Source organism: Dreissena polymorpha, unplaced genomic scaffold (genome assembly GCF_020536995.1).
Source record: "Dreissena polymorpha isolate Duluth1 unplaced genomic scaffold, UMN_Dpol_1.0 chrUn012, whole genome shotgun sequence".
Classification (NCBI taxonomy): Eukaryota; Metazoa; Mollusca; class Bivalvia; order Myida; family Dreissenidae; genus Dreissena; species Dreissena polymorpha.
In genome coordinates this window covers 485,466-511,488 of record NW_026273326.1, presented here as the reverse complement: position 1 = coordinate 511,488, position 26,023 = coordinate 485,466, and the positions used below count along the sequence as shown (strand labels likewise).

At 36.2% G+C, this 26,023-nt stretch overlaps 1 protein-coding gene across 2 annotated transcripts in view; it reads right to left on the bottom strand.

Annotated features, from left to right (window-relative positions):
* The window catches only part of LOC127863520 (discoidin domain-containing receptor 2-like), a 93,409-nt gene that overhangs the window by 26,006 nt on the left and 41,380 nt on the right, over nt 1–26,023 (bottom strand). For both annotated transcript variants that reach the window (XM_052403061.1, XM_052403062.1), the window contains exons 3-7: nt 22,082–22,223; nt 11,474–11,563; nt 5,830–5,977; nt 4,367–4,894; nt 2,912–3,058 (exon numbers count right to left, since the gene is read on the bottom strand). In XM_052403061.1, coding sequence (XP_052259021.1) covers nt 2,912–3,058; nt 4,367–4,894; nt 5,830–5,977; nt 11,474–11,563; nt 22,082–22,223 — 1,055 coding nt within the window. The remainder of the gene's footprint in view (nt 1–2,911; nt 3,059–4,366; nt 4,895–5,829; nt 5,978–11,473; nt 11,564–22,081; nt 22,224–26,023) is intronic.

Below are 26,023 nucleotides of genomic sequence, written 5' to 3'. Positions count from 1 at the left end.
CATACAATGTCTGTGATGTAAATATAAATATAAAGCTCTTGAAATAGGAGATTTTTATTGTGGATGAAAAGCAAATGCTTTTTTGTATGTACACATTTCTGCATATAAAATGGCCTAATGAATGCTGATTAGAATACCAAGTGCCGATTATAAACAGGCCAATGATCTCATTTCCAGCTCTTCTTTTTTTAAATAAATGAACACCTATTTCGTTCTATAGTTTAATAAAACAAGAGCACCGCCTTGCGGGTGCAGACCGCTCATCTATTTTCTTTTTAAAGGTGAAGGGACTCTCATTTTCAATCACAAAGGAGGGAGGAGTGGAGTGAAGAGGGGTGTATAGTGTGGGGTTGTGGACATTTATTACATTATCTTCCAAAAAAGCGAAAAAAAAAAAAAATCGGGGGGGGGGGGGGGGGGGGGGGGGGGGGGGGGGGGTGGGTGCGATGGTTGGGCGGTATTTCAAACATAACCGTTTAAAAAAAAAATTGGGGGGGGGGGTATAGTGTGAGGGTGTGGTGATAATTTGTGAGATGATCTTAAAAAAAAAATAAAAAAAATAAAAAATAAAAAAAAAAATTGGGGGGGGGGTGGGGTGGGGGGTGGGGGGGGGGGGTATAGTGTGAGGGTGTGGTGGTCATTTGTGAGATGATCTTAAAAAAAAAAAAAAAAAAAAAAAAAAATTAGGGGGGGGGAGGGGGGAGGGCACGGGGGAGGGGGGGAGGGCACGGGGGATGGTTTGGGTGAAGTCTTTTGTGGTATGTCAGGTAAGAGTAGTTTCATCAAAGTATCAATCAAATCTAATCATAAATAAAGAAGTTATGGCAATTTTAGCAAAATTTAATAATTTGACCTTGAGAGTCAAGGTCATTCAAAGGTCAAAGTAAAATTCAAGTTGCCAGGTACAGTAACCTCATGATAGCATGTAAGTATTTGAAGTTTGAAAGCAATAGCCTTGATACTTCGAGTGGATCGAAACACAAAATTTAACCATATATTAAAAGTTACTAAGTCAAAAAAGGGCCATAATTCCGTAACAATGACAACCAGAGTTATGCAACTTGTCCTTTTACTGTACCCTTATGATAGTTTGTGAGTGTTCCAAGTATGAAAGCAATATCTATGATACTTTAGGGGTAAAGTGGACCAAAACATAAATCTTAACCAAATTTTCAATTTTCTAAGTATAAAGGGCCCATAATTCCGTCCAAATGCCAGTCAGAGTTACATAACTTTGCCTGCACCGTCCCCTTATGATAGTTCATAAATCTTGCAAGTATGAAAGCAATAGCTTTGATACTGTAGGAATAAAGTGGACCTAAACACAAAACTTAATCAAATTTTCAATTTTCTAAGTATAAAAAGGGCACATAATTCTGTCAAAATGCCAGTCAGAGTTACATTACTTTGCCTGCACAGTCCCCTTATGATAGTTAGTAAGTGTTGCAAGTATGAAAGCAATAGCTTTGATGCTTAAGGAATAAAATGGACCTAAACACAAAACTTAACCAAAATTGTCAATTTTCTAAGTATAAAAAGGGCACATAATTCTGTCAAAATGCATGCCAGAGTTATCTAACTTTGCCTGCCCAGTCCCCTCATGATAGTAAGTAAGTGTACCAAGTTTGAATGCAATAGCATTGATACTTACTGAGAAAAGTGGAACTAAACGCAAAACTTAACCAAAATTTTCAATTTTTTAAGTATAAAAAGGGCACATAATTCTGTCAAAATGCACGTTAGAGTTATCTAACTTTGCCTGCCCAGTCCCCTCATGATAGTAAGTAAGTGTACCAAGTTTGAATGCAATAGCATTGATACTTACTGAGAAAAGTGGAACTAAACGCAAAACTTAACCAAAATTTTCAATTTTTTAAGTATAAAAAGGGCACATAATTCTGTCAAAATGCACGCCAGAGTTATCTAACTTTGCCTGCCCAGTCCCCTCATGATAGTAAGTAAGTGTACCAAGTTTGAATGCAATAGCATTGATACTTTCTGAGAAAAGTGGACCTAAACGCAAAACTTAACCGGACGCCGACGCCAACGCCAACGCCAACGCCGACGCCGACGCCGACGCCGACGCCGACGCCAAGGTGATGACAATAGCTCATAATTTTTTTTCAAAAAATAGATGAGCTAAAAAGGATAAAAGAAACAATAACAGACGTTTAAAGTAACATTTCTATCATGTTTTCTATTTGAGATTAATAAAATTCAAGAAGAAATAATGAATCTATGAATACTGGTAGTTTCCTTAAATGAAAGTGTTTATAAAAAAGAAATAGTAATATTTTCATTTATTGTTTTTGTAGAAAAAGAGAACAGTTTACAACATAAATTCATTAAATTCAGTTTTGCTTGCTTGTTTAACGATATTTTTTTAACAACTGTTTTTCAGTCATATCAGAGGTGTCAGTTAGCTACTCACACTGTTAATGGGAAGAATAAACCCTTTCCCGCTAGAAAAAATGAATTCGCTATGTCAAAACAGCATAAACCAGAACAGCCTGCCAGGTACTGGCAGTGTGTAGAGGTTTTATGCTGTTTGCTGCTCATCAGTATCTAAGGGTTGGAAATGAAGCCTAAAAAAAAGTTGAATCTAGTAAGGAAGGTCTTAAATTAAATTTAACTTTCTAAGGGACTATACATCATACATGCAGCAAAATACTTACCACAGACATAAAGAATTATCCAATCCAAGAAGTCTACCTGTATTAGAAGCTCATACTAAATTGACAACTGCCCTACTTGACCTAGATATAGGTAGAAAAAAGATGTGTAAATCATTTCATGACCAAACCCTTAAAAAAATGTGTGGTCAGGCTGGGGTTCATGCACATAAAAAACCAGATTGGCAGTCCAGCACTCAATCAACTATACTAGCCTGCACTAATGTTCCATCACCTACCTATATGAATTCTGGGGCCATTGCTCAAATCCACATCCAGCTCAGGATCCTTCATCCGGTTGCTACTGAGTTTAGTGCTGGTTGCCGTGGTAACTGTTGTTGGGGGTGGTAATTCCTCACTGTAGTTACCAGGGAACGCAACCGGACCTACAAAAGTCACATGGTATGAACAAACTGCAGTTGCACATTGAGTTTTTACCTATTTATTTCAGCCTTGTTTTGAGAAAACTGGGTTTAATGCATGTGCGTAGTGTTGTCCCAGGTAAATCAGGGATGACACTTTCCGCTTTTATGGAATGTTTTGTTTCAATAAATATATTCTTAACAAAAATCCAGTCAAGGTGGAAAGTGTTTTCCATAATTTATCAGGGATGACACATAATGCACATTTTTAGGCACGTTTTCACAGAAAGCTCAGTCTCATATAAAAAAAACACTACAACTTTTTGAAATACGATCTGGTCTTTTGGAGAACCAGTACTTATGTGTTGGCAAATATTTTAACAATTTCAAAGACTGGTGATCAAACCAGGTACATCTCAAATACTAGGAAGCAACTGCCATGACTAATACCCTTCTACAACCTTCATAGATTTGGTGTATTTACTATAAATGATTAAATGTAATTGATATTAAAATAGCATTCACTTTATTTTCACATAAGAGCAAAAGGGTAAGGTTTTAGACTTACATATCCTCAAGCTCTTGTGCAATAAATAAAGAATTTAAGTAGATAGTTTTACACATATTTCTTTGAAGCCAGCTATAACACCCTAATAGTGGTCATATCAGTATTTCCAAATAAAAATCAGCAGACAAACATGACCCATCCACAAATGCTTATAGAAAGTTTACTGACATGAACATACACTGTGTGTGATGGTATATTTAAACATGATACTCACTTATCTATAGACAAAGACCAAACTTATAAGCAATTTACAAAGTTGAGCCAGCTATGAGCTCATCACAATAAAATATTTTTATAATTTTAAAAGCATGTAAGACTAAAGTTGATGTTATAATCAAAACATTGCAATAGCATTGTTCATCTTCCATTTAATAACTCTTAGTTATTCAAATATTAAGCCATAAAACCAATGTGTTCATAATTTAATTGTTGGCATAAGAAATACAATAGTCATTAACATTCATATCGACAGTGATCAATCAAAAATTATTTATTTAGGTAATGTTTAACAATTTACCACTTAAATACCTATTTTTACGCATTTGCAGTTCATTATAAAGTTAAATTTAATTTGATATATTCTTACTAAAGTCAAGTTTTAAAGGCTTCAACCCTAAGGTATAATGATGAGCAGCAAACAGCATTAAACCTGAACAGACTGCGAGTCACTCGCAGGCTGTTCTGGTTTTATGCTGTTTGCACATATTTATTTTCACTTTGCTTCTAAGTGGTAAAGGGTAAATTAACTGTCCTCTAATACTCACTTGAGTCAAACTGCACTTCGCTGATTAAAATCCACTTGGCATCAAAGTACAAATCCACTTTCACATAACGGGCAATCATATTTCCAAGCTTTATCTGCACTTTCCTCGCATACTCCACCACAGTGTCTCTTATAAAATGATAATTATCCACCTTCTGCCAGAAGTACAATCCCCCAACACTTCCATATATCGCCGCCGTCTTAAACACCCGCACATCCTTTGTGAAGTAGTTATTACAAAACAAAGTCACCGACGAGAAATTCCGCACCGTGTCAAACTTAAACACTATCGAAACAGGCCCAGGATCTATCAGTGTGTCGTTCTTCCATCCAACCCACTCGTAACCTTTGATCCCGAGCTCTTGGGGGTCGAGGCGGAAATTTGTGTCCCCTTCCTCTCCGTCTGTCAACTGGCCGAGACCGTTTTGCAGGAAGCTATTCGTTATCAGACCGTCGTAGGTGAAATCAAAGAAGTCCACTTCCGTCCCGCGCTTGTCACCTTGACGCATGGAATACGTGACAATGCCATCTGTGAACGAGACCATAGGATATAAACTGTTGTGTGAAAGAGACCATAGGATATATATTGAAGTGTGAATGAGACCATTGGATATATACTGCAGGGAAATACGAGACAGTCGAGACAATAGAATACAGGATGTTACCATCTGTGAACGAGACCACAGGAAATATACGGCAAGGATAATATTTTATACTGAGAACTTGCCGACAGATTTCATAGAAAAGCGATTTTTTCCTTCTTTATAAAGTACAGGAAAACTGCACTTTCCAAATAGGGAAAAAAACTACAAATTTCATGACAAAGACTTCGTGATAAGAATTTTCCCAATATAAGGGTTGTTCGCGCAAATTTTTCCCACTTGGGTTGGTAGCAGTACTTTTCCGAATTGGGAAAAAAAGCTGTAGAAGGGCTACGGTTTATTTGGTTTATAAATAAGTGTATTCCATAAGGTCTAGAAAAGTGTGCCTAATTCTTGAATGTATGTATAGAAACTATGCCATTAGTGAACTGGGAAAAATTGTCTAGAAAAGAATGCCTAATTATTGTATTTATTTATAGAATAGACTTACAAAATAGTGAGCTAAAAGATTGTCTAGAATAGAATGCCTAATTTTTGTATTTATTTATAGAATAGACTTACAAAATAATGAGCTAAAAGATGGTCTAGAAAAGGATGCCTTATTCTTGTATTCATTGAATAGACTTACACAATTATTGCAAACTAAAATATTGTCAAGAAATTAATGCTTAAATGTATAGTGGAAAGTGTCTGCATAGTGACCGGGCAGGGTTTCAATCCCCACTGTTAGAGCATTCTTTAGTTCTCTCCAAACGACACCAAGTACTGGTTCTACCCAGAAAACAGACTCAAGAGCTTTTCAATATGCCTGAGGCTTTTTATGCACTCAAGCGCAAATAAAAATGGGTTTAAACTTAGATACCTTTCCATGGGCAACCGTAGAGCTCCACCCGTAGACAGACTGTCCGGGGAGTCCGACAGTAGGGGATGAACCGGACCCGCTTCCCAATGATTGGAGGAGAGACTTCCCGAAGCTCAGCTGAATATGTGTTGTCATTGCCCTCGAACCGCTGAAAAAAACAGGTGCATTTGATTGTGTACTAAATAGATGACATTATTATTCAGCACCGTACTGGGAAAACTGGGTTTAATGCAGGAGCATAAGTTGTACCAGATAAGTCAGTGAGAATTTATGGTATTTTTTGTTTAAAATCAGGAAGTCATTTTTAAGTGAAAATCCAGTTTAGGCCGGTATTGTCCATCTTGATAAGCCTGTGTGGACTTATCTGGGGCAATGCTTTGCACACATGCATAACGCCTGGTTTTACAAGAAATATGCTCAATTCAGTTGTAGTATTAACAGCAAAGAATATTGTTAATTAGAATGAATCAGAAAACAACTTGGATCAATGTAAAAGAAGTACTCTTAAATCAGATTTCTGCACACTACCTAGCCAACTCACACATTTTACGCCTACAAAAGTGTCTCTCCTGAATAAAATTAGGTCAATGCCATCGTTTCATTTTAGGCTTACAGACTGCGACAAGGAAAATGCTATAATTGGTCATGTGCAAGAAAACCAATTAGTTCCAGTCTCACCAGACAGAAACACCAGAGAAATGTGTGCCTGTACCATGACAATGAATCACACATCTCTATAACTCAATCAGAAAGCCTATATCAGCTGACTGACTCACAGCTCCTACCGTGTTGTGAAAGATTCACGTGTAAGATAGATAAGTATCATAAGGTAACTTTAATGCCAAAACCTCACCAAACGTCAATTTTAACCCTTTCAGTGCGGGAACCGAATTTTAAAGGCCTTTGCAAACAGTTTGGATCCAGATGAGACGCCACAAAACGTGGCGTCTCATCTGGATCCAAACTGTTTGCTATTCTGATAGTATTCTTTGAAAAAAATCGAAGAAAATGCTAATTTTAGAAATTCAGCAGATGACATTTTAGCAGACGACAAATTTCCCAGCATGCAAAGGGTTAAGGATGCATTACCTCCTGTATACAGATAATGTCAAGGCTCTGCAGCAAATGTTAATACCACTACCCCTCATAAAAACTATTGGATACAAAAGTCATGTGAAATTTAAAGGCTCAGGATGTTAATTTCAAAGAAACAATATAATGCAGAATCAGAATTGTATACTCAAATATGCAAAAATGTATCATACAAGACTGCATGATAAAGTGATTATGATATTAAGTAAAAGCAACTCAATTCACAATGTGTCAAATTAATGAAACCTTTCCCACTCAGAAGAAAAGTGAAATTTGCAATGTGCAAACAGCATAAAACCAGAACAGCCTGCTAGTAACTCGCAGTCTGTTCAGGTTTTACATGTATGCTGTTTGCTGCTCATCAGTATCTAAGGCTTGGAAATGAAGCCTATAAAACTTGAATCTAGTAAGAAAGGTCTTTAATAAAATGTAACTTTCTAAGTGACTACAAATTGTCAAAATACGTATCTATTAAGTGGTAAAGGGTTAAAAAGATTCAAGTGTGAACTTAACTATGATTACTGTGGATTCATTAATTTTCATTGACATGAAATTTCCTGGATTCATTCATCTGCCATTTTTGTCCAATCTTAAATTTTGGGATTTTTTTAAGTGTCAAATATATGACTAAGGACATGAAAGTTTGTTGGAGATTTGATTTCGTGGTTGAGAAAAAATCCATGAAATATCAGTGTCTGACAAATAGTCCACATACTTTTTATTAGAGATTCAATTTCTTTTTCTACATATCAGCAAATTTTAATCTTTAGACTTATTATAAGACATCTCTTATAAATATAATTGTAAGGCACTCTTTGTGTATCAGTTTAATAAGCATACACAAAAAAGTAATTTCAGGGGGGGAGGGGGGGTGCAGCCAAAAAGTACATGTACATATGATAAGGATATATGATGCACATGCCAAAAGAAACAGGCTGCATTTCCGCCGCCAATGGTTTGTTTATGTTTTGTTTCAAATAAATTTTACAGCAAACAACATCCTACGGGAAATCAAATGAATCATGTGCGCAAAAATTCAAAATTTGCAAGACCCTTATGATGCTATTGCACGCTTTTTAAATAAACCATGTAGCTGAGACTTGCCCACCATATGTCTCTGCACATAATGGCAATGTGTTGTATGGAATTATATAAACATGTGACACTTCTGCACACAAGGTCTTTGATTAATGCATTTTATGTAACTTTTAGATCCCCCATAAAATAAGAATCAAATAAAAACGCAAAAAACAATAGTTGCTTGTATAACGTACATCATGATGCGTCTTTTTTTATAGCGAAGAACAGGAATAATTTACGTCTGAAACGACACACTCATGTCATCAATTGCTCAATTATTGATTTGTTTCTATAAATTATGCAAGAGTCATTGAAAATCTTTAAGCCTCAAGGGTAAGTGTTTTCACTTTAAGCAGCTGTGACATTTCTGAAAATTCTGCCACAAAAATATTGTTCATGGTCTCCTTTGAGGTGAAACATCTGTGGCATCTGTTCAGACAGAGTTTGATTTCATTTAAAGATTTGCTTTAAAAAATCCAACTAGTTCATATTGTTTTATTGATTTTATCAAATGAACTTAAGTATTCTCTATTAATATAACTTGTATTTCTAACTGCAACCTGTATTTTTTCAATAAACAATATTTCAAGATAAATTCGGTATTGACAATTCCTCAAGAGTTATATCTTGTCAAATTTTTGATAAATTCATCTATTGTACACAGTGTTTACTCATGTTGCATAATAATTACTCAACTACGGACCAAACTGTCCTTAAACAAAAAATACTTGTAAAACATGTATGCCCCACCCCCCTCCCCACACACACACATCTTGCAGCAAAGTTGTCTCTTTGACCTTGACATTTTATCTGCTTTGAAAATCATAAGGGGTCGTCTTTTGCCAAGATTTAGCACCATACTAATTTATATGATCCCAAGAAATTGCTGTAGATATTGTGTGGAAGCAATTTTCACATAACAAGTACATGTGACCTTGACATCTGACCGGATGACCTCAAACTCATTAGGTGTCTTCACTTCCACCCATGAAATGAATTGTTTTATTTTAGGTCAAAGCATAAACTGTTCCCATGACACTAAGTAAAAGGAGTTTCCTGTTCTTTTCCTACCAAGTAACATTCATACCAATTAGTATAATAAATAAAGATAAAAGCTTAAGATCTCTCTAAATAAAGTAAAGGAATGGTCCATGAACAGACTGGTAGACACCCGCTTCTTCAATTTAATTGACCTTACTAACTGTTAATGCCATAAATGAAGATCATGTTAAATTCAACACTTTCCTTCTATGGTTCATATGATCAAACAAATATATTAAATTGATTATGACCTCAAACGGACCTAATACATTTTTCTATGCAGTAGAGAAACCAGAGATTACAAGAAAATCACATCTATTTGCATCTCAGTGGAAACAATCTGTAATTGTCAAAACAGGGTGATAAATATATCAGGCCAGGGGGGTTTACCAGACAGCATAAATCTCGGTAACTTACCAATTATAAAGATTAGATGTCCATTGAAAACCATCATACACAACTCATTATAAGCTTATGGGTTTTTTGGTTGCTAAGTCCGGATTTTATTCCACCCCTTACCCCACCCACTTCATTAGTGACGGCCTATTAGTACTCAGGTCATTGGATTGAATGTCTATCAAATGCAAGGGCTTTAACAAGAAAAGAGCAGCTCGAAAATCATAGCAGATGTGAAGCAAACAAAGAAACCTTTTTTATCACTTGTTTTTATTTAAGTCGGATTTATATTTTTTTGGGGGTAAATTTCAATACTACTTCTGTCATATTATGGGGTTCAGTTTATTAACTCACACTTTTCCTGGGACATCTGGTTTAAATGTAATAAGTGCACATAATTATTCGTGCTACTAAAGACAACCGCCCTACTTGATTCAGAGAACATTGAATGACCAATTCCTACACAATTAACCCTTTTCCACTCAGAGGCAAAGTGAAATGGCTATGTGCAAACCGCATAAAACCAGAACTGCCTGCGAGTAACTGAGTAACTCGCAGTCTGTTCAGGTTTTAAGCTGTTTGCTTCTCATCAGTATCAAAGGTTTGGAGATGAAGCCTCAAAACTTGAATCTAGTAAGAAAGGTGTTTAATTAAATTAAATTTTCGAAAGGACTACAAATGTGTAACAATACGTATCTAAGTGCCAAAGGGTTAAGCTGTGAGGCCGGGCCCAGCACTGCATCGCCCATACCTTGGATTCTTAGTCCAGCAATCTATCAACTGAGCTAGCCTGTAGTGAGCCAATTTGCAAATGCAATAATTGTTTTTATTTTACATGAACAACATACATTACCAGTAATTTAATATACTGTATTTATTTGGTAGGTTGGTCATCACTATGAACAGTTAGTAACTCAGCATTCTATCTCGATTTTCATCAGTGAAAAAGTAAATGATGTAAATGCTCGTGTATAATCAGGTTGATGTGATTTCCTGAGTTGCCTCCAATACAAGGTGGCCAATGAAATTGGAGACTGAACTTAATAAGTCCTTACAGATAATTTCCTGATATTTCAAGGTTGGATTGTGATTTATGAAGATATTAACTATTGGTTTTAAACTAAGAAAAACAGATTACAGTACATATTTATATATTTTACTATAATGTATGCCCCCCCCACTTGTTTGCAATATACACTCTCACTGTACTTTTGACCACTGTTCTTGCTTTAAGCTTTTGACAAGTTAGATTATTTAAGAGATGCATTTTCATGCACAATAACATCCAGAGTTGTCAAACATAAATAGACTATATAAAATGTTGTCAATAGACAAAACTTGAACAAAATCATTATTAGGAGAGAAAAATGCTGAGACAGTAATATCTAAGAAGTAAAACATGCAATTTACTGAACATTATGATGCAAAAAAACTGAAAGCATAAAAAGCTTTCGTAAGAACAAATATGCCGATTTCCAACTAGTTCATATTTTCCTGCATACCAACAAATTAAACTCCAATGAAAGCGTAATAAAGTCAGATTCCATTTATCTAGCAAATATGACCTGACTATATTTTATGGTTGAAGACATAATAACGCAATTAAAACAATTAGGGTACAACTGTATAAAAACTTTCTAGATTTAGTGATTTCTACTAAGGTTAAGTTGTGTGTCTTTTTTATGCAAATAAAACCCTGTTTAATAACTCTGCACTTACTGCTACTGTTCAAAGGAAACATTTGGTAGCATCAAAACTATGCCATAGAGAGAATTTTATCGTTCGTAAATTGGAGTGTGATGTTAGATGCTTACATGTTTTAAGTTTAGATATGCATCGAGAATAATAAAGCAAAGCATGTATTGCTCATTTTAGTAAACATCCACTATGATTATTGCCAATGATACAACCACCACACCAGCATCATCAGCAGCAGCATCATTACAATCAACACCACCAACACAACCATCATAATCATAACCACCACAGTCATCAACTACATCACCATCATCATTAACACTTCCACAATGCTCACCTCTTCTCCTCGTTTGTTTCTAAACCTCATCCACTCCCCGCCGTCTTCACGCTGGTACTCCAACAGGAATTCCTCCGTAAACTCTTGACCCTGGAATATACGTAGAAAAAAACCTCTCAGTTTAGTTGACTTTGCTTTCAAAAACAATTTGAGACAACCTCTTGGAAAACAAGGATTGATCCATGCGCATTAAGTTTATTCACAGTTAAGCCTGTGCACAATGCACAGGCTAATCATGGACAACACTTTCCGCCTTACATGGAATTTCACTAAGTTTGTTTTCATATATCAAGGCATTTTGACCTATTTACACCTTCTCACTCCTTTTACTGACCAAGCTTAAATTTTAGCAAATGTGTTGATCAGTATAAAATGCACACACTTATGCTCGCTTGGTCATTGTCGGCTCGGGAACAGCTTAAATGTACCTGGGTACTCGTGAGTATACTTAAATGTACCCTGGGTACCTAAAATATACTTAAACGTACCCGACCAATTTTGACTTTACCTGAGCTTTATTCCCCCCCCAAATCTAAAACGCGCTACAGAATTTGAAAAAAATCTCTTTGAACAAAACCTGCATCAACATGCTTTTTAGTAGGAGTTTCATTAATATTGGGGCCATTTTACATAATATTGACATAATTATGAACATAATTAATTTGAAACAAGCTGTGTTTGTGAAACACAATGTCCCCCTATATGTTGTTTGACCTTGTAGGATGACCTTGACCTTGACCCTTCACAACTCAAAATGTGCAGCTTCATGAGATACACATGCATTTCAAATATAAAATTGCTAGCTTCAGTATTGCAGAAGTGACATTACATGAGCAATTTTGACCCATATATTTGACCTTGAAGGATGACCTTGACCTTGACCTTTCACCACTCAAAATGTGCAGCTCCATGAGATACACATGCATGCCAAATATCAAGTTGCTATCTTCAATATTGCAAAAGTATTCATAAAATTAGCGATTTGGGCCACATATATTTGACCTTTGACCTTGAAGGATGACCTTGACCTTTCACCACTCAAAATGTGCAGCTTCATGACATACACATGCATGCCAAATATCAAGTGCTATCTTAAATATTGCAAAAGTACTCATGAAATGAGCGATTTTGGCCACATATATTTGACATCTGACCTTGAATGATGACCTTGACCTTCACCTTTCACCACTCAAATTGTGCAGCTCCATGAGATACACATGCATGCCAAATATCAAGTTGCTATCTTGAATATTGAAATACTGCAAAAGTGTACATTAAATGAGTGATTTTTACCCATATATTTGACCTTTGACCTTAAAGGATGACCTTGACCTTGACCTGTCACCACTCAAAATGTGCAGCTCCATGAGATACATATGCATGCCAAATATCAAGTTCCTATCTTCAATATTGCAAAAGTTATTGCAAATGTTAAAGTTGGCGCAAACCAACCAACCAACAGACCAACCAACCAACAGACCAACAGACCAACAGACAGGGCAAAAACAATATGTCCCCCACTACTATAGTGGGGGACATAAAAATAGCCTACAACGAACAATTTAGGATTAGAATTCCCGGGTATGTTTCAGTAGATTTCCATACCCGGGGTACATTTCAGTGTACTTAAGAGTACCCAAGGTACATTTAAGTAGTAGCCGAGCCAACAATGCCCAATCAAGCCCCATTTATGCCTGCAACTGCTATTTGACTGCTCAACACAAAGCAGAGGAAGGGAAACAGAGAGAAACTATTCTTGGAAACTATTAGTGGCCAAATAGATAGGAAAACAAGTTTATAATGTGGAGGGAAAAAGCTTGCAAATTTTTTAAACCTCATGTTTAAATACTCTTCAAATGAAGTCTAGGAAGCAACTTTTTTCGAGTATCTAACCGTAAGTGTGACCAAAGCAGAATATAAAGGTTAATATGACAAATTTAAATCGGTCTGCACTGAACTGTTTTGAAAACATGTCGTTTGATTGGTGTAATTTCCCTGCAGCATTGGTCTCGGAAATCAATCAGATGTCTCATAAATTTTTCATTACAAAAATATTCTGCTTTATCTCACATGGTTACTAAGGAAGCTTAGCTATTTTCAGTGAAAGTGAGTCCTGAAGATCATAATAGGACATCAGTATGATGATGTAATATACATTGTTGACCATGATGTATTTTGTTATTAAACTGTGTTCCTTTACCAATTAAGAAATTGACCACATAATTGCTTTAAAAAGATAGCATTCCCACATATTTAATTTTGTAATCCTTTGTCATGAGTTGCTTTGACAAAATAGTAGGATGACAACAAGATATTGTTTCTTTGTTGTGCATATTATTATTTCACAGGTTCACTTGAAATTTATTCACAGCAACAGACATTTGAAGTTAGAACTAGGGAACTCAGAAATTCCAGTATCAGACCTGAAATGTTTGACAAGAACTACAAACATGTCAAAAATATGTTAAAAAAACATTCCCCAGACTGATCAGAGAAAAACTTCCGATCGTTAACTGTAACTAACAAATATAAGACATTGTCAGAATCACTTAGTACCAGTCATGTCTGGGAAAATCTTGATGCATAAGTCATAAAACAGCATTTGTACTCGGAATGACAACAAAAACTGTAACAGCGTTTCTTACGAGTTATGAACGGTATGTTTTTGTTATAAATCCGTAACATTTGGTGCAACGGCGAAGTAACAAAAAAGTTGGCACCAAGCATGGAATTATGTTACTTATTGTTGACAACAAGAATACAAACAAATGATAGATAGCTGTTTAGATTTAGAACAAAGCCTACTTTTTTTCAAGATCTTCAAAAAAGTAGCACTGGTTGGATGAATGGTGTAAAACAGGTAAAAATAAATATTATGTGTAAATTTACCTTCATTACACTGGAGAGATTTTTATCTGATACTGTTATACATCTTTAGTAAAAGAATATGAATGAAAACTAAAGTGAAATAGGCAGCGTTTCCTTTGCAATACAGATGTCAAAAGATTATCATCATAACAAACAAAATTCAAAGAACCATAAATAGGTGAGAAAGATAATCTATAAGACTGCTTTTCAAGATAAATTCAAGTTAATACTTCAAAACACAGAAACATAAAGCTATCATAATATTTCTAGAGAAAATTGAGTTTTCAGAAAAATTCACATATTTCAAACATGTGAGCAAAAAAGCAACACTGAACAAAGGCAAGATATCAGACTTCTAATCAATCCTGACCATCTTGATTTCTTCATGATACCAGCAACATGGAGAAGTATTTCTGAATATTTCATCACATTATGTAACATTTTATTATTCCCATGGAGTATGGAATGTCTTTTCTCATGTATGTGAATCAGCAATCAGACAGATGCTTGTCAATAACAAAAAGGTAGAAAAAGTTCAGAAATTAACAATAAACAGCAACACACGATAGCATCTTAAAAAGTCAAGCAGATAAGCCGGTTTAATAGTTATCATCCACAATCTCAATATTAAAGTTACAAAATAGTCAACATAATCTATGAGATGCAATTCTGTATTAATTGCACTGTTGCAAAGTTAAGACTCCTTTTTATAAAGATGTGCCAAATTTCAGCTTCTTTATATCAAGTAACTACTTGGATGCAAACAGATACAATCATGCACGCACAGCATATTGATTAGCTCCAGTAAATTGATTTCTAAGTGAACAATGCAAAGTCAGAGGAGGTAATCACATGACAAACAAGATGTCAAGGTACATGCCAAGACAGGTATTTTTTACCCTTTATTACTTGTATTTATTGTTTAAATGCCGTACACTTTCAAACCATATCAGCAATAAAGTGATTAGCGTATTAATATTCGCTCTATTTATAGCTCGTGTTTACTTGCTACAAATTTTCTTAACGCGTCACAAAATTATCTCTCCACAAAATTACTAAAAGTAATAAGGATATAAAATGGCGAAAAATAACTGTCTTGGCATGGACGTCGCCATCTTGTTTGTAATGTAATAATCCCCTCTCAAAGTGTATAGCAGAAAAACTGAGTGTAGGCTTGAGTGGAAACATTTTGGCAAACTTTAAATGGGGGTAGACAGTATAGTATATACTATATATAGTATAACATATAACATAGCCTACACATTTTTTGTTGACGAATATAAAGTAAAGCAAGCCAAATTGCATGATAATACATCTTTATTGATACACGCAAAGACTGGTACAATCAAGTTTGCATTGTACATCACATCTATCAACTTAAAGATATCTGAGCAATTTACTAATGTCTGAAACACAAGTAACTGATGCTGTAACCACTTTTGCATTCTGTTGGAATATCTTTGTGATTTAGCAGCCAATACAAGATTTTGAAAGGCACCCAAATGTTTCTCATCGCTAGAACTATGATGTCTGCCATACACAACAATTTTTGTGTGCGAGTTTTTTTCTCACAACATGTTGTATTTCAAAACTCGCTAATGATATCTGTGAAATTTCTTGACATGACACAAAGATAATTGGGTAATTGTATTAAACAAGTATGAGTAATACTCATTTTGTAAGTTTAAAAAGGAAAATGAAGAAAAATTATTTTTAAATGAGAACAATAGTGCTTGTAAAATCCAGCTCATACTACTATTTAACAAGATATAATTGTGTCCAAAGGGAACAGATGCCCCCCACATCCAACTTTTGTCTCAAATCTTCAGGTACGTCAAAAACCAGCCTTTTTATGGTAACAATTCAAACTCTGACCTCAAAAATATGACCTCAACCATTGAGACAAAGAGACCCATATTACACGCAGCATGTGCCTCTTTTGATGGTTGACATTTGTGCCAAGTAATTTCAAAATCAATCAAAAATTACAAAGTTATAAAAAAGGCACTTTAATTGTCTAATTTGATCTTTTACCTGACCATGTGATATTGTCTGTAGAGTTAGGAGGAGGTGTAAGCCATATTAAGATGGATGACATTCAAGGCCAGTTATTTCCATGTATTAAATGCCAAGTTATAGCAAAGACAGGAAATATCACCCAGACTTCTAGAATATATGTTGTTATTCACATGTTCCAATGAATGCACATGTTGTTTACTAGACCCAAGACACAACCACAAATAACAGAAGAGATTTTCAAAGTTTACCAGACTCAACATTGCACCACAGATTGCAAAATGTATTTCCCAGGTTGCAATGGGATCCAGCCATGCCTGCCACTGGGGTGAGTATTACAGCAGTAAAACAATGTGTGAAACATGCTGGTAACTGCTCCATGGTGATAATTATGTAACAGCTTTCCTTCTTTAATCACTGAAGGGAAACTTGAAGAACTATTAAATTGACAGTTGGGTCCCAGATTGGTGTTAGTTATTGCACAGCTTTACCTTTCATCTTCAGTTATCCTAAGTGTGCAATGACATAAATGTAATTGCCTTTTTGCATCTTGCGCTACTGATACTGGTAGTCCAAATACTACTAATACTACTACCCCTACTACTTAACTTCTACTTCTGATATTAAGGCAGTGATTTTGTTTTCCCAATTGGGCAAAGTACTCAGGACCATCTAACTAACAGGGAAAAATTACTGCGAAAAAAACTGAAATTGGGAAACCTGAAGTTTCATGAAGATTCATAAGTCCATATACGGATAAATGCCCCGCCCACTGGTGGCCATGTTTTTCAAGCAACTGGAACCACTTTCGAACTTGTCCAAGATATCACTGGGACAAATCATCTGACCAAGATTCATGATGATCGGACACTAAATGTGGACTCTATAGTGTTAACAAGGTTTTACTTAAGCATGATACATAGCCATATTAGGAAAAATGCCCCGCTCCCTGGTGGCCATGTTTTTTAAGCAACCGAAACAATTTTCTAACTCATCCAAGATATCATTAGGACAAATCTTCTGACCAAGTTTCATGAAGATCGGAAAATAAATGTGGCCTCTAGAGTGTTAACAAGGTTTTACTATAGCCATATAAGGAAAAATGCCCCGCCCCCTGGCAGCCATGTTTTTCAACCAACCAGCATCATTTTTGAACTCGTCCAAGATATTATTGGGGTGAATCTTCTGACCAAGTTTCATGAAGAGTGGACAATAAATGTGGCCTCTAGAGTGTTAACAAGATTTTACTATAGCCATATATAGCCATATAAGGAAAAATGCCCCGCCCCTTGGCAGCCATGTTTTTCAAGCAAACGTAACCATTTTCGAACTCATCCAAGATATCATTGAGACCAATCTTCAGATTGAATTTCATAAAGATTGGACAATAAATGTGGCCTCTAGAGTGTTCACAAGGTTTTACTATAGCCATATATAGCCATATAAGGAAAACTGCCCCGCCCCCTGGCGGCCATGTTTTTTCACCGATCTGGACCATTTTCGAACTGGTCCGAGATATCAATAAAACCAATGTTTTGACCAAGTTTCATGATGATTGGGCAAAAATTTTGACTTCTAGAGTGTTCACAAGGTTTCTCTATAGCCATATAAGGAATACTGCCTCGCCCCCTGGCGGCCATGTTTTTCAACGGACCGGAACCATTTTTGAACACAACCAACATATCATTTAGACAAACATTTTGACAAAGTTACATGAAGATTGGGCATCAAATGTGACTTCTACAGTGTTCACAAGGTTTTTGTTTTTTTTTACCTAGTGACCTAGTTTTTGACCCAGTATGACCCAGTTTCGAACTCAGTCGAGGTTTCAATACGAACAAGATGTGTTTGTGAAACACAATGTCCCCCTATATGATGTTTGACCTTGTAGGATGACCTTGACCTTGACCCTTCACCACTCAAAATGTGCAGCTCCATGAGATACACATGCATTTCAAATATAAAATTGCTAGCTTCAATATTGCAGAAGTGACATTACATGAGCAATTTTGACCCATATATTTGACCTTGAAGGATGACCTTGACCTTGACCTTTCACCACTCAAAATGTGCAGCTCCATGAGATACACATGCATGCCAAATATCAAGTTGCTATCTTCAATATTGCAAAAGTATTCATAAAATAAGCGATTTTGGCCACATATATTTGACCTCTGACCTTGAAGGATGACCTTGACCTTGACCATTCACCACTCAAAATGTGCAGCTTCATGAGATACACATGCATGCCAAATATCAAGTTGCTATCTTCAATATTGCAAAAGTACTCATGAAATGAGCGATTTTTGCCACATATATTTGACATCTGACCTTGAAGGATGACCTTGACCTTGACCTTTCACCACTCAAATTGTGCAGATCCATGAGATACACATGCATGCTAAATATCAAGTTGCTATCTTGAATATTGAAATACTGCAAAAGTGTACATTAAATGAGTGATTTTGACCCATATATTTGACCTTTGACCTTGAAGGATGACCTTGACCTTTCACCACTCAAAATGTGCAGCTCCATGAGATACATATGCATGCCAAATATCAAGTTCCTGTCTTCAATATTGCAAAAGTTATTGCAAATGTTAAAGTTGGCGCAAACCAACCAACCAACAGACCAACCAACAGACCAACAGACAGGGCAAAAACAATATGTCCCCCACTACTATAGTGGGGGACATAAAAATGTTCTGACCAAATTTCATGAAGATCAGACAATAAATGTGGCCTCTAGAGTGTTCACAAGGCAAAATGTTGATGACGGACGACGCACAACGGACAAAAAGCGATCACAAAAGCTCACCATGAGCATGTTGTGCTCAGGTGAGCTAAAAATACGCTGATGAAAACGTTAGGCGCCCTGCGGAACCTGAATTCAAAATACAAGCGCCCCGGCCAGGGGGCATTAAATGGCCTGTGGAAAGTACTCAGGTGCAACCAAACTTACTTGGCTGGAAGTGGGAATTCAATCAGGGTCCCCTAGCTGAGAAGCAGGTATACCAATCATTGCACTAACCTGTCAGCCAGGCGAACATTTATTTTTTCGAGATGGGGCTCAATAGTCTGACTCCGTAATTTCGCTCGTGTAAAGAAAAACCCACTTATTCCTCAGTACAAATAAATCTAGTCCATTATATCAATCAATGATAGCTTGATTAAAATAATAACAGTTAATACGGTATGTGATTTTGAAAGGATTATAAATGTGTCAGCGTTATTTGTACCAGCAGATTAGTAGTTTTTTCCAAAAGGTTGCTTTTCTGGGATACATATATTGCCTCAGCATAAGCACACATCGCTGACATACAATTCACGGAACACTTGGCTTACCAAATATCTATGTTTTTGAAAATGAAATAGCCTGCATCTTGGATATGCAGGATCTCAATTTCCTCATGACAGACAGGAAGTCACAATTTGTGTTGGCAGCTAGTCCAAGCTCAAGTCACCCAATATATGAATGCTTCTCAGACATACAGTCTATCCCATAATAGCAGGAAATATATGAAATAAATATGAATTATGCATGACTATAATGACAATAACTGTGTATGCAAAAAGCCATTGTCTGTTATGACTTGTTTGTTTATGTGCACTAAAACAGCAGTGCAACTGGTATTTTTTTTGTCTTTAAATATGAAAGAATCAAACACAAGCAATTAAGCATCAAATGATTTAATGACATTTTAATTTTGTGAATGGAACTTAAGTTTTTCTACAGAATTCATTTTTTGCATAATTGTCACTGGAAAATAAATCCAAAGTTAAGGCGCAAAATAGAGAAGGCAGAAACTGATGGCTGGTATTTGGAAGCATGATCAGATCATTACCGATACCAACACAAGGCCACTGGACCAAAAACAATTTCAAATGAATGAATATTTCAACAGTTGAATTCATTTTCAGTGTAACTGTCAGCACAAAATGAACGAAATATGTCAGATATGCAAGGTACTAGTGTGGAACAGTTAGCTGGAAAATAATTTGAGATATTTCTGACAGTTGAAAGAACCAGACTTTCTCACTTGTTCGTATCTTGGTCTGCTATCATTTTACTCATTCTCTGAAACCAGATAGGAATCCGAAAATCATAAACATGATATTTATGCCACCAAACCTTTGGCACCAAAACCAAGCTGCAGTTTAAGTGTATCGCTTTTTGCTATTTTGAAACACGAAGATAGAGCATCATCGGGATTTATTGTATGAATTCTTTCAAGGACAAACACATTATGGAAATAAATATTGATGAGTTGTACCCTCTGCATAAGAAATTTGCAAGCTCTTCAGACTTTGTTCACAATTTGGTTCTTAAAATAGGCCCAGATAAGTATTAACATGATGTCAAAATTTATCATGTTCAAATATGTTTCATACTTTATAAATTATGTTATAAATATGACAAAACTATTATCAATTACAAGAATTATCTGATATAACAGTCTCAACTCCTTTCTGTATGATTTAGCAGTCTAACTTTAATTTTCTCAGAAATTGTTAACTGCATATTATAACTAATTAAGGGTCCTTTTGCGTAGGACAAATGCATTAACAAAACATTAAAATATTCCAACCAACAAACATCATATCATTCATAAACCATCAATCATCATTGCTTAAGAAGCCACTGCCTTCAGTAGCATGATATATGAAATTCTGATCGGTAATTACCGCTAATAAGCCAAATAAGCGGCCAACTAACGAGCCTGACTGCATGCAGGTAATCATTTCACCAGGTGATAATATCAGTGGCCAGACAATCAGCTCTGATTAAAACTGTGGAGGATATCCAGGCTAAGGGAGGATATCCAGGCTAAGGGGGGATATCCAGGCTAAGGGGGGATATCAAGGCTAAGGGAGGATATCCAGGCTAAGGGAGGATATCCAGGCTAAGGGAGGATATCCAGGCTAAGGGAGGATATCCAGGCTAAGGGAGGATATCCAGGCTAAAGGAGGATATCCAGGCTAAGGGGAGTCCTTATTACATGAGTCTTGTCCTGGGAAAACCAGACTGAATGCATGTGCTTAAAGTGTGTTCCAAGATTAGCCAGTGGAATCCGCACAGGCTTATCAGGGATGACCCTTTTCGCTTTATTATAATTACTAAGGGAGTCCACACAGGCTGATCAGAGACTACATTTTCCGCTTTAGGGAGTCCATACAGGCTGATAAGGGACGACACTTTCCGATAAAGGGAATCTGCACAGGCTTATCAGGGATGACACTTTCTGCTTTAGGTAGTACGCACAGGCTTATAAGGGACAAAACTTTCCGCTTTAGTTTTGGATTTAAAAAAAAAAGGACGTCTCTACTTAGTGAAAATCCAGTTTGGGCGGAAAGTGTCAACCCTGATTAGGCATGTTTGGCCTGCACAGTAGCGTAAATTGGGACGACACTTTCACACATGCATTAAGCCCCATTTTCCCAGAGCAAGGTAAATATGCATTAAGACCTCAGGCCTGGAATTTGGAATGCAGCTATTTTGTTTTTTTACATGGATAAATTTTAACCAACCTTTAGATAAGGGTTAAATTAATCCAGACAAAACGCTGGATAAATTTAACCAACATGATGCAACAACATTTAACCAAAAAATTAACCCTTGGTTAAATTCATCCGACATTTATCCCAAGGTTAAAATTTACCCAGGTTTCGAACAACTGGGTCCAGGACAGCAATACAATTTAAAATAAATATCTGTGGCAACCTGTCCATTTCCAAATCGCCCCTGAATCTCAACCATGGTGATGACAGTCAGTCGGCCAAGGTCAATCTGCAGGTATTCATACGAGTCCCTCTTGATGACGTGCTGGGGGCACCAAGCACCGCCATTGATCTCTGTGCGTATCCTGAAAAACAGTAGCAAAAATCATATTATGAGCCTTGTTCCTAGAACACTGATAATGTTCATCTAGCTAAACAACAGTTGACTTCCAAGTTCATGAACATAACTTTGACAGGGATTGACAGTTCTGGGGAAAACTGTTCTGGGAAAAACTGGGCTTAATGCATGTGCTTAACCGTTTACCACTTAGATACGTATTTTGACGCATTTGTGGTCCCTCAGAAAGTTACATTAAATTTAAGACATTAATTATAAGATTCAAATTTTAAATGATTCATTTCCAACTCTTTGATACTGATGAACAGCAAACAGCATAAAACCTGAACAGACTGCGAGTTATTATCAAACTGATGAACACTATGTGTCTGATGTGAATTAAAAAAATTCTGATCCAAGTTCTTGACATGATGTATTAGATGGTAATGTTTGAGACTGTCCTGTACAATCATCTATAGTAATCAACACATTGAAATATTAATATCAGCCAAGTTTTGCGCATTACACATTAGTTCGCTTTAAGAAAAATATTGACATCCGATGGAAAATCTTGTCTGTTGGGAAAGTAAGTGCAACCCCAAGGGGGTTAAAAAAACAGATAAAAGAGAACTTGCAGCCCGCTCCATTACTGGAGGAGTCTTTCAATCCAGCCATGGCCTCACTGACACATCCCAATATTCTTATTGCCGCTTCATCCAACATCAGTATTGATTTCCGTTTGTGGTGCTTTTGTTGCCAGTAAGTGCCAAGTATGGAATATAGAGCTAAGGTCCAACCATTTGATTACTTAGTTTCGCTTAAAGTTGCTTGCCAATCAAATTGTGGCGAATGACATTCAGAATATCGTATATCCCTTAATACTTGTAAGAGGCCAATTCTTGTGAATTCCTGACATTGTGTGTCTTCATTAGCCTTATACCATTTAGGTTCATTTTTATGCAATAGCTAATTGTTGACAGACTTACTAAAATTTACGGTGAAAAATACTGACATTTTTCATACACAGTTTTATTTAGGAAATAATTCGTGTACGTTATAGTTTGTTGTCAAATAACCCACGGCCGGAAGTTTAGATGCGTAGGGATTAAATCACGAGTGCGATTTGGGTCAATTTTACGCATTTCCGTTCATAGCGTAGTATTTTGTCACGTGACTTTCATTCATAAAATACCGGATTATTACGCTGGTGGAAAATGTATAGGCATATTTTGTTTAGCTACAGTGCGTGCTTTCAGTGTATAAGCTCCGCCCATTATTTGTTGCAGAATAACCCATGGACGATTTTCTTCTTTGTTTATATGAAATTTTGCACGTGCTGTGTTAGAATGAATGTATAAACTGTTACTTTATATGTGTTCTTTGTCAAGTATTTTGCTTTAATTTGATTAATTACTTAATGGTGCACATAACACACTTTGTTAATTAATTAGAAATCAGTCTCAACTGTATGGATAACCATTGAAGCTCCTGCAAGTAATAAGGATGCTTTACCCTTTTTACCCCTTATAAACACACTTCAACGCGCTTGTAGTCCCTTGGAAAATATAGTTAAATTTAAAATCTTCTTTACTAGAATCAAGTTTTAAAGGCATAATTTGCAACCTAAAGATACTGATGAGCAGCACTCAGCAAATAACCTGAACAGACCGCGAGTTACTCTCAGGCTGTTCTGGTTTAATTCTGGTTTCAAAAGCCATTTTCACTTTGCTTCTGATTGGGAAAGGTTTAAACATAGACACTTTAATTTTATTTTCAATCCACAAGACAAAATCAATACCTTAATACCAGGAATGGTATGTACATCCCAAATGACCCTGCTTCATCTAATAAAATGCAATTTTATGATGGCAATGGATTGTGCATTGATCAGCAGTCTATATTGATCTATTCCATTATTCCCATAAATTCCCAGGTTGCGAAAGGTGCCAGCTTATAGATTGAATTTCAAGGAAATATGGGGAACTTTGTTACTTTTATGCTAAAGATATGGCAACCTGCAGAATGGAATCAGGAATACTGTTTAAGGTACACTACTGAATCATCCTTTTAAAATGACTTCATAGATTGGAAAATGCATGGGCAATAATTAAACATGTTTTATTTGACCTCCTAAAGTTTGCTCAATTTCTTTTTGCAATGCTTTATTTCAAACTTTATCATGGCAAGGAAAATAAATAAAATCACATCACATACAGTGCAACTTCTGCTTAAGTTTACCAAAGAATACAGGAGGAGTACCTTAATTACTTGGAAATCAACAACAAATGCTCATGGGATCCCATTTAATTAATGCAACAAAAATGGTCAATTAAATGCAACACAAAAAGTAATTTGGGCAATATAAAAACGCCACCCAGTATTGAAACAAATTAAACCCCACAACAAAACCTACAATTAATATCAAATATTAACTGAGCATGGATATAAAGACAGTTAAACAAATCTTTTATCACTCACTAAAAATGCCAAAACATTTACAAAAAAATGTTGCAAAGTCTTACATTAACAGGAATGTTTCTTGTAGAAGACCAGAAATTAGGTTAACATGATATCCACAATCAGCAATGCCATGAAATTGAAACAATTACTTTTTATTGCCAGCACCATAAACTGTTATCTTAAATTCCTGGAAATCCAGGAAAACCCCAGGATTTTTGGCCCTGGGTTGATAAACCACCCAGCCATGTTTACTAAACAGAACAATCACCAGCTGAGAAATGTGTATAGTCTTACAAGACCACTGACGCCTACAACCATCAGCTTCCTTTGGTGGTCAATTTTGGGTCAACTGGGCTGAGTGATTCCCTGTCAACACCTCAAAACAACCAAATGTAACTGTTCATCATGATAAGCCCAATTTGGCTGGAATGTGATTAGCAGAAAGGTGGCTCCTCTGATTCAACTATCACTGCTCATTACTGGCCCCCACATCTGAGAAATGTCTTTCAACACAGGCAATGGGTGCTGCTGATGCATTGATTCAGAGTGATAAGGGCTGGTCTGCAGCCAGTGTTTACTACTATGGTGGCACCAAATGTGCTAAAATTGGCCTCTGTTTATGCCTAATTATTTGCATCAAAATCAATTGGCTTAGAGACACACTGGAGTCTGTTTCATGGGATACACCAGTACTTGGTGTCCTTTGAAAGAACACAAGAATGGCTCCCACTAGGATCTGACCCGGGACCACTGGATTGGAAGGCATGTTCATCACTCCACTGCCATCTGATTCGGCCTTAGGACATCATAATGTGATTTGACCTGACTGTACACATGTAATAGACAAGACCTGAACAAAATGCAAGATGAATGGTGAGTTAGAGAGGACCACTTTTGGGCACAACACAAGATCGTGATTTAAGAATCACCTAAGGGGAGGAAATGCCTTACCCCCCTTACAAGGTTCGGCTGAACTCTTCATTTCCATAAAGATCCTGCAAACTATTTTTACAATTACACACATGCAGTTTGACAATGAAAGAGAGGATATCAGTTTAAAGGAGGAAAAGTCACACCCCTGTTTATAGTATTAACCATTAAATGGAATCTTCTATAGGAATTATGAAAAAATTCCCTGTACTAGAAATCACTGATACAATGATCCTGAATGTTGATGGGATTTCCTTTTTGAATCCAGTTGAAAACATTCAACATAAATGTAAATTGGTAACAGTTTCCCAACTAATTGTTCATTGTCCCTTGAAAAATAAATGTTAAAATCCCCATTAAAATAATTAATTTCAATGAATCAGACCCAAACAATTATCTAAATGCACAATTAATTGTCGCGGGGAAATGATAAAAAAA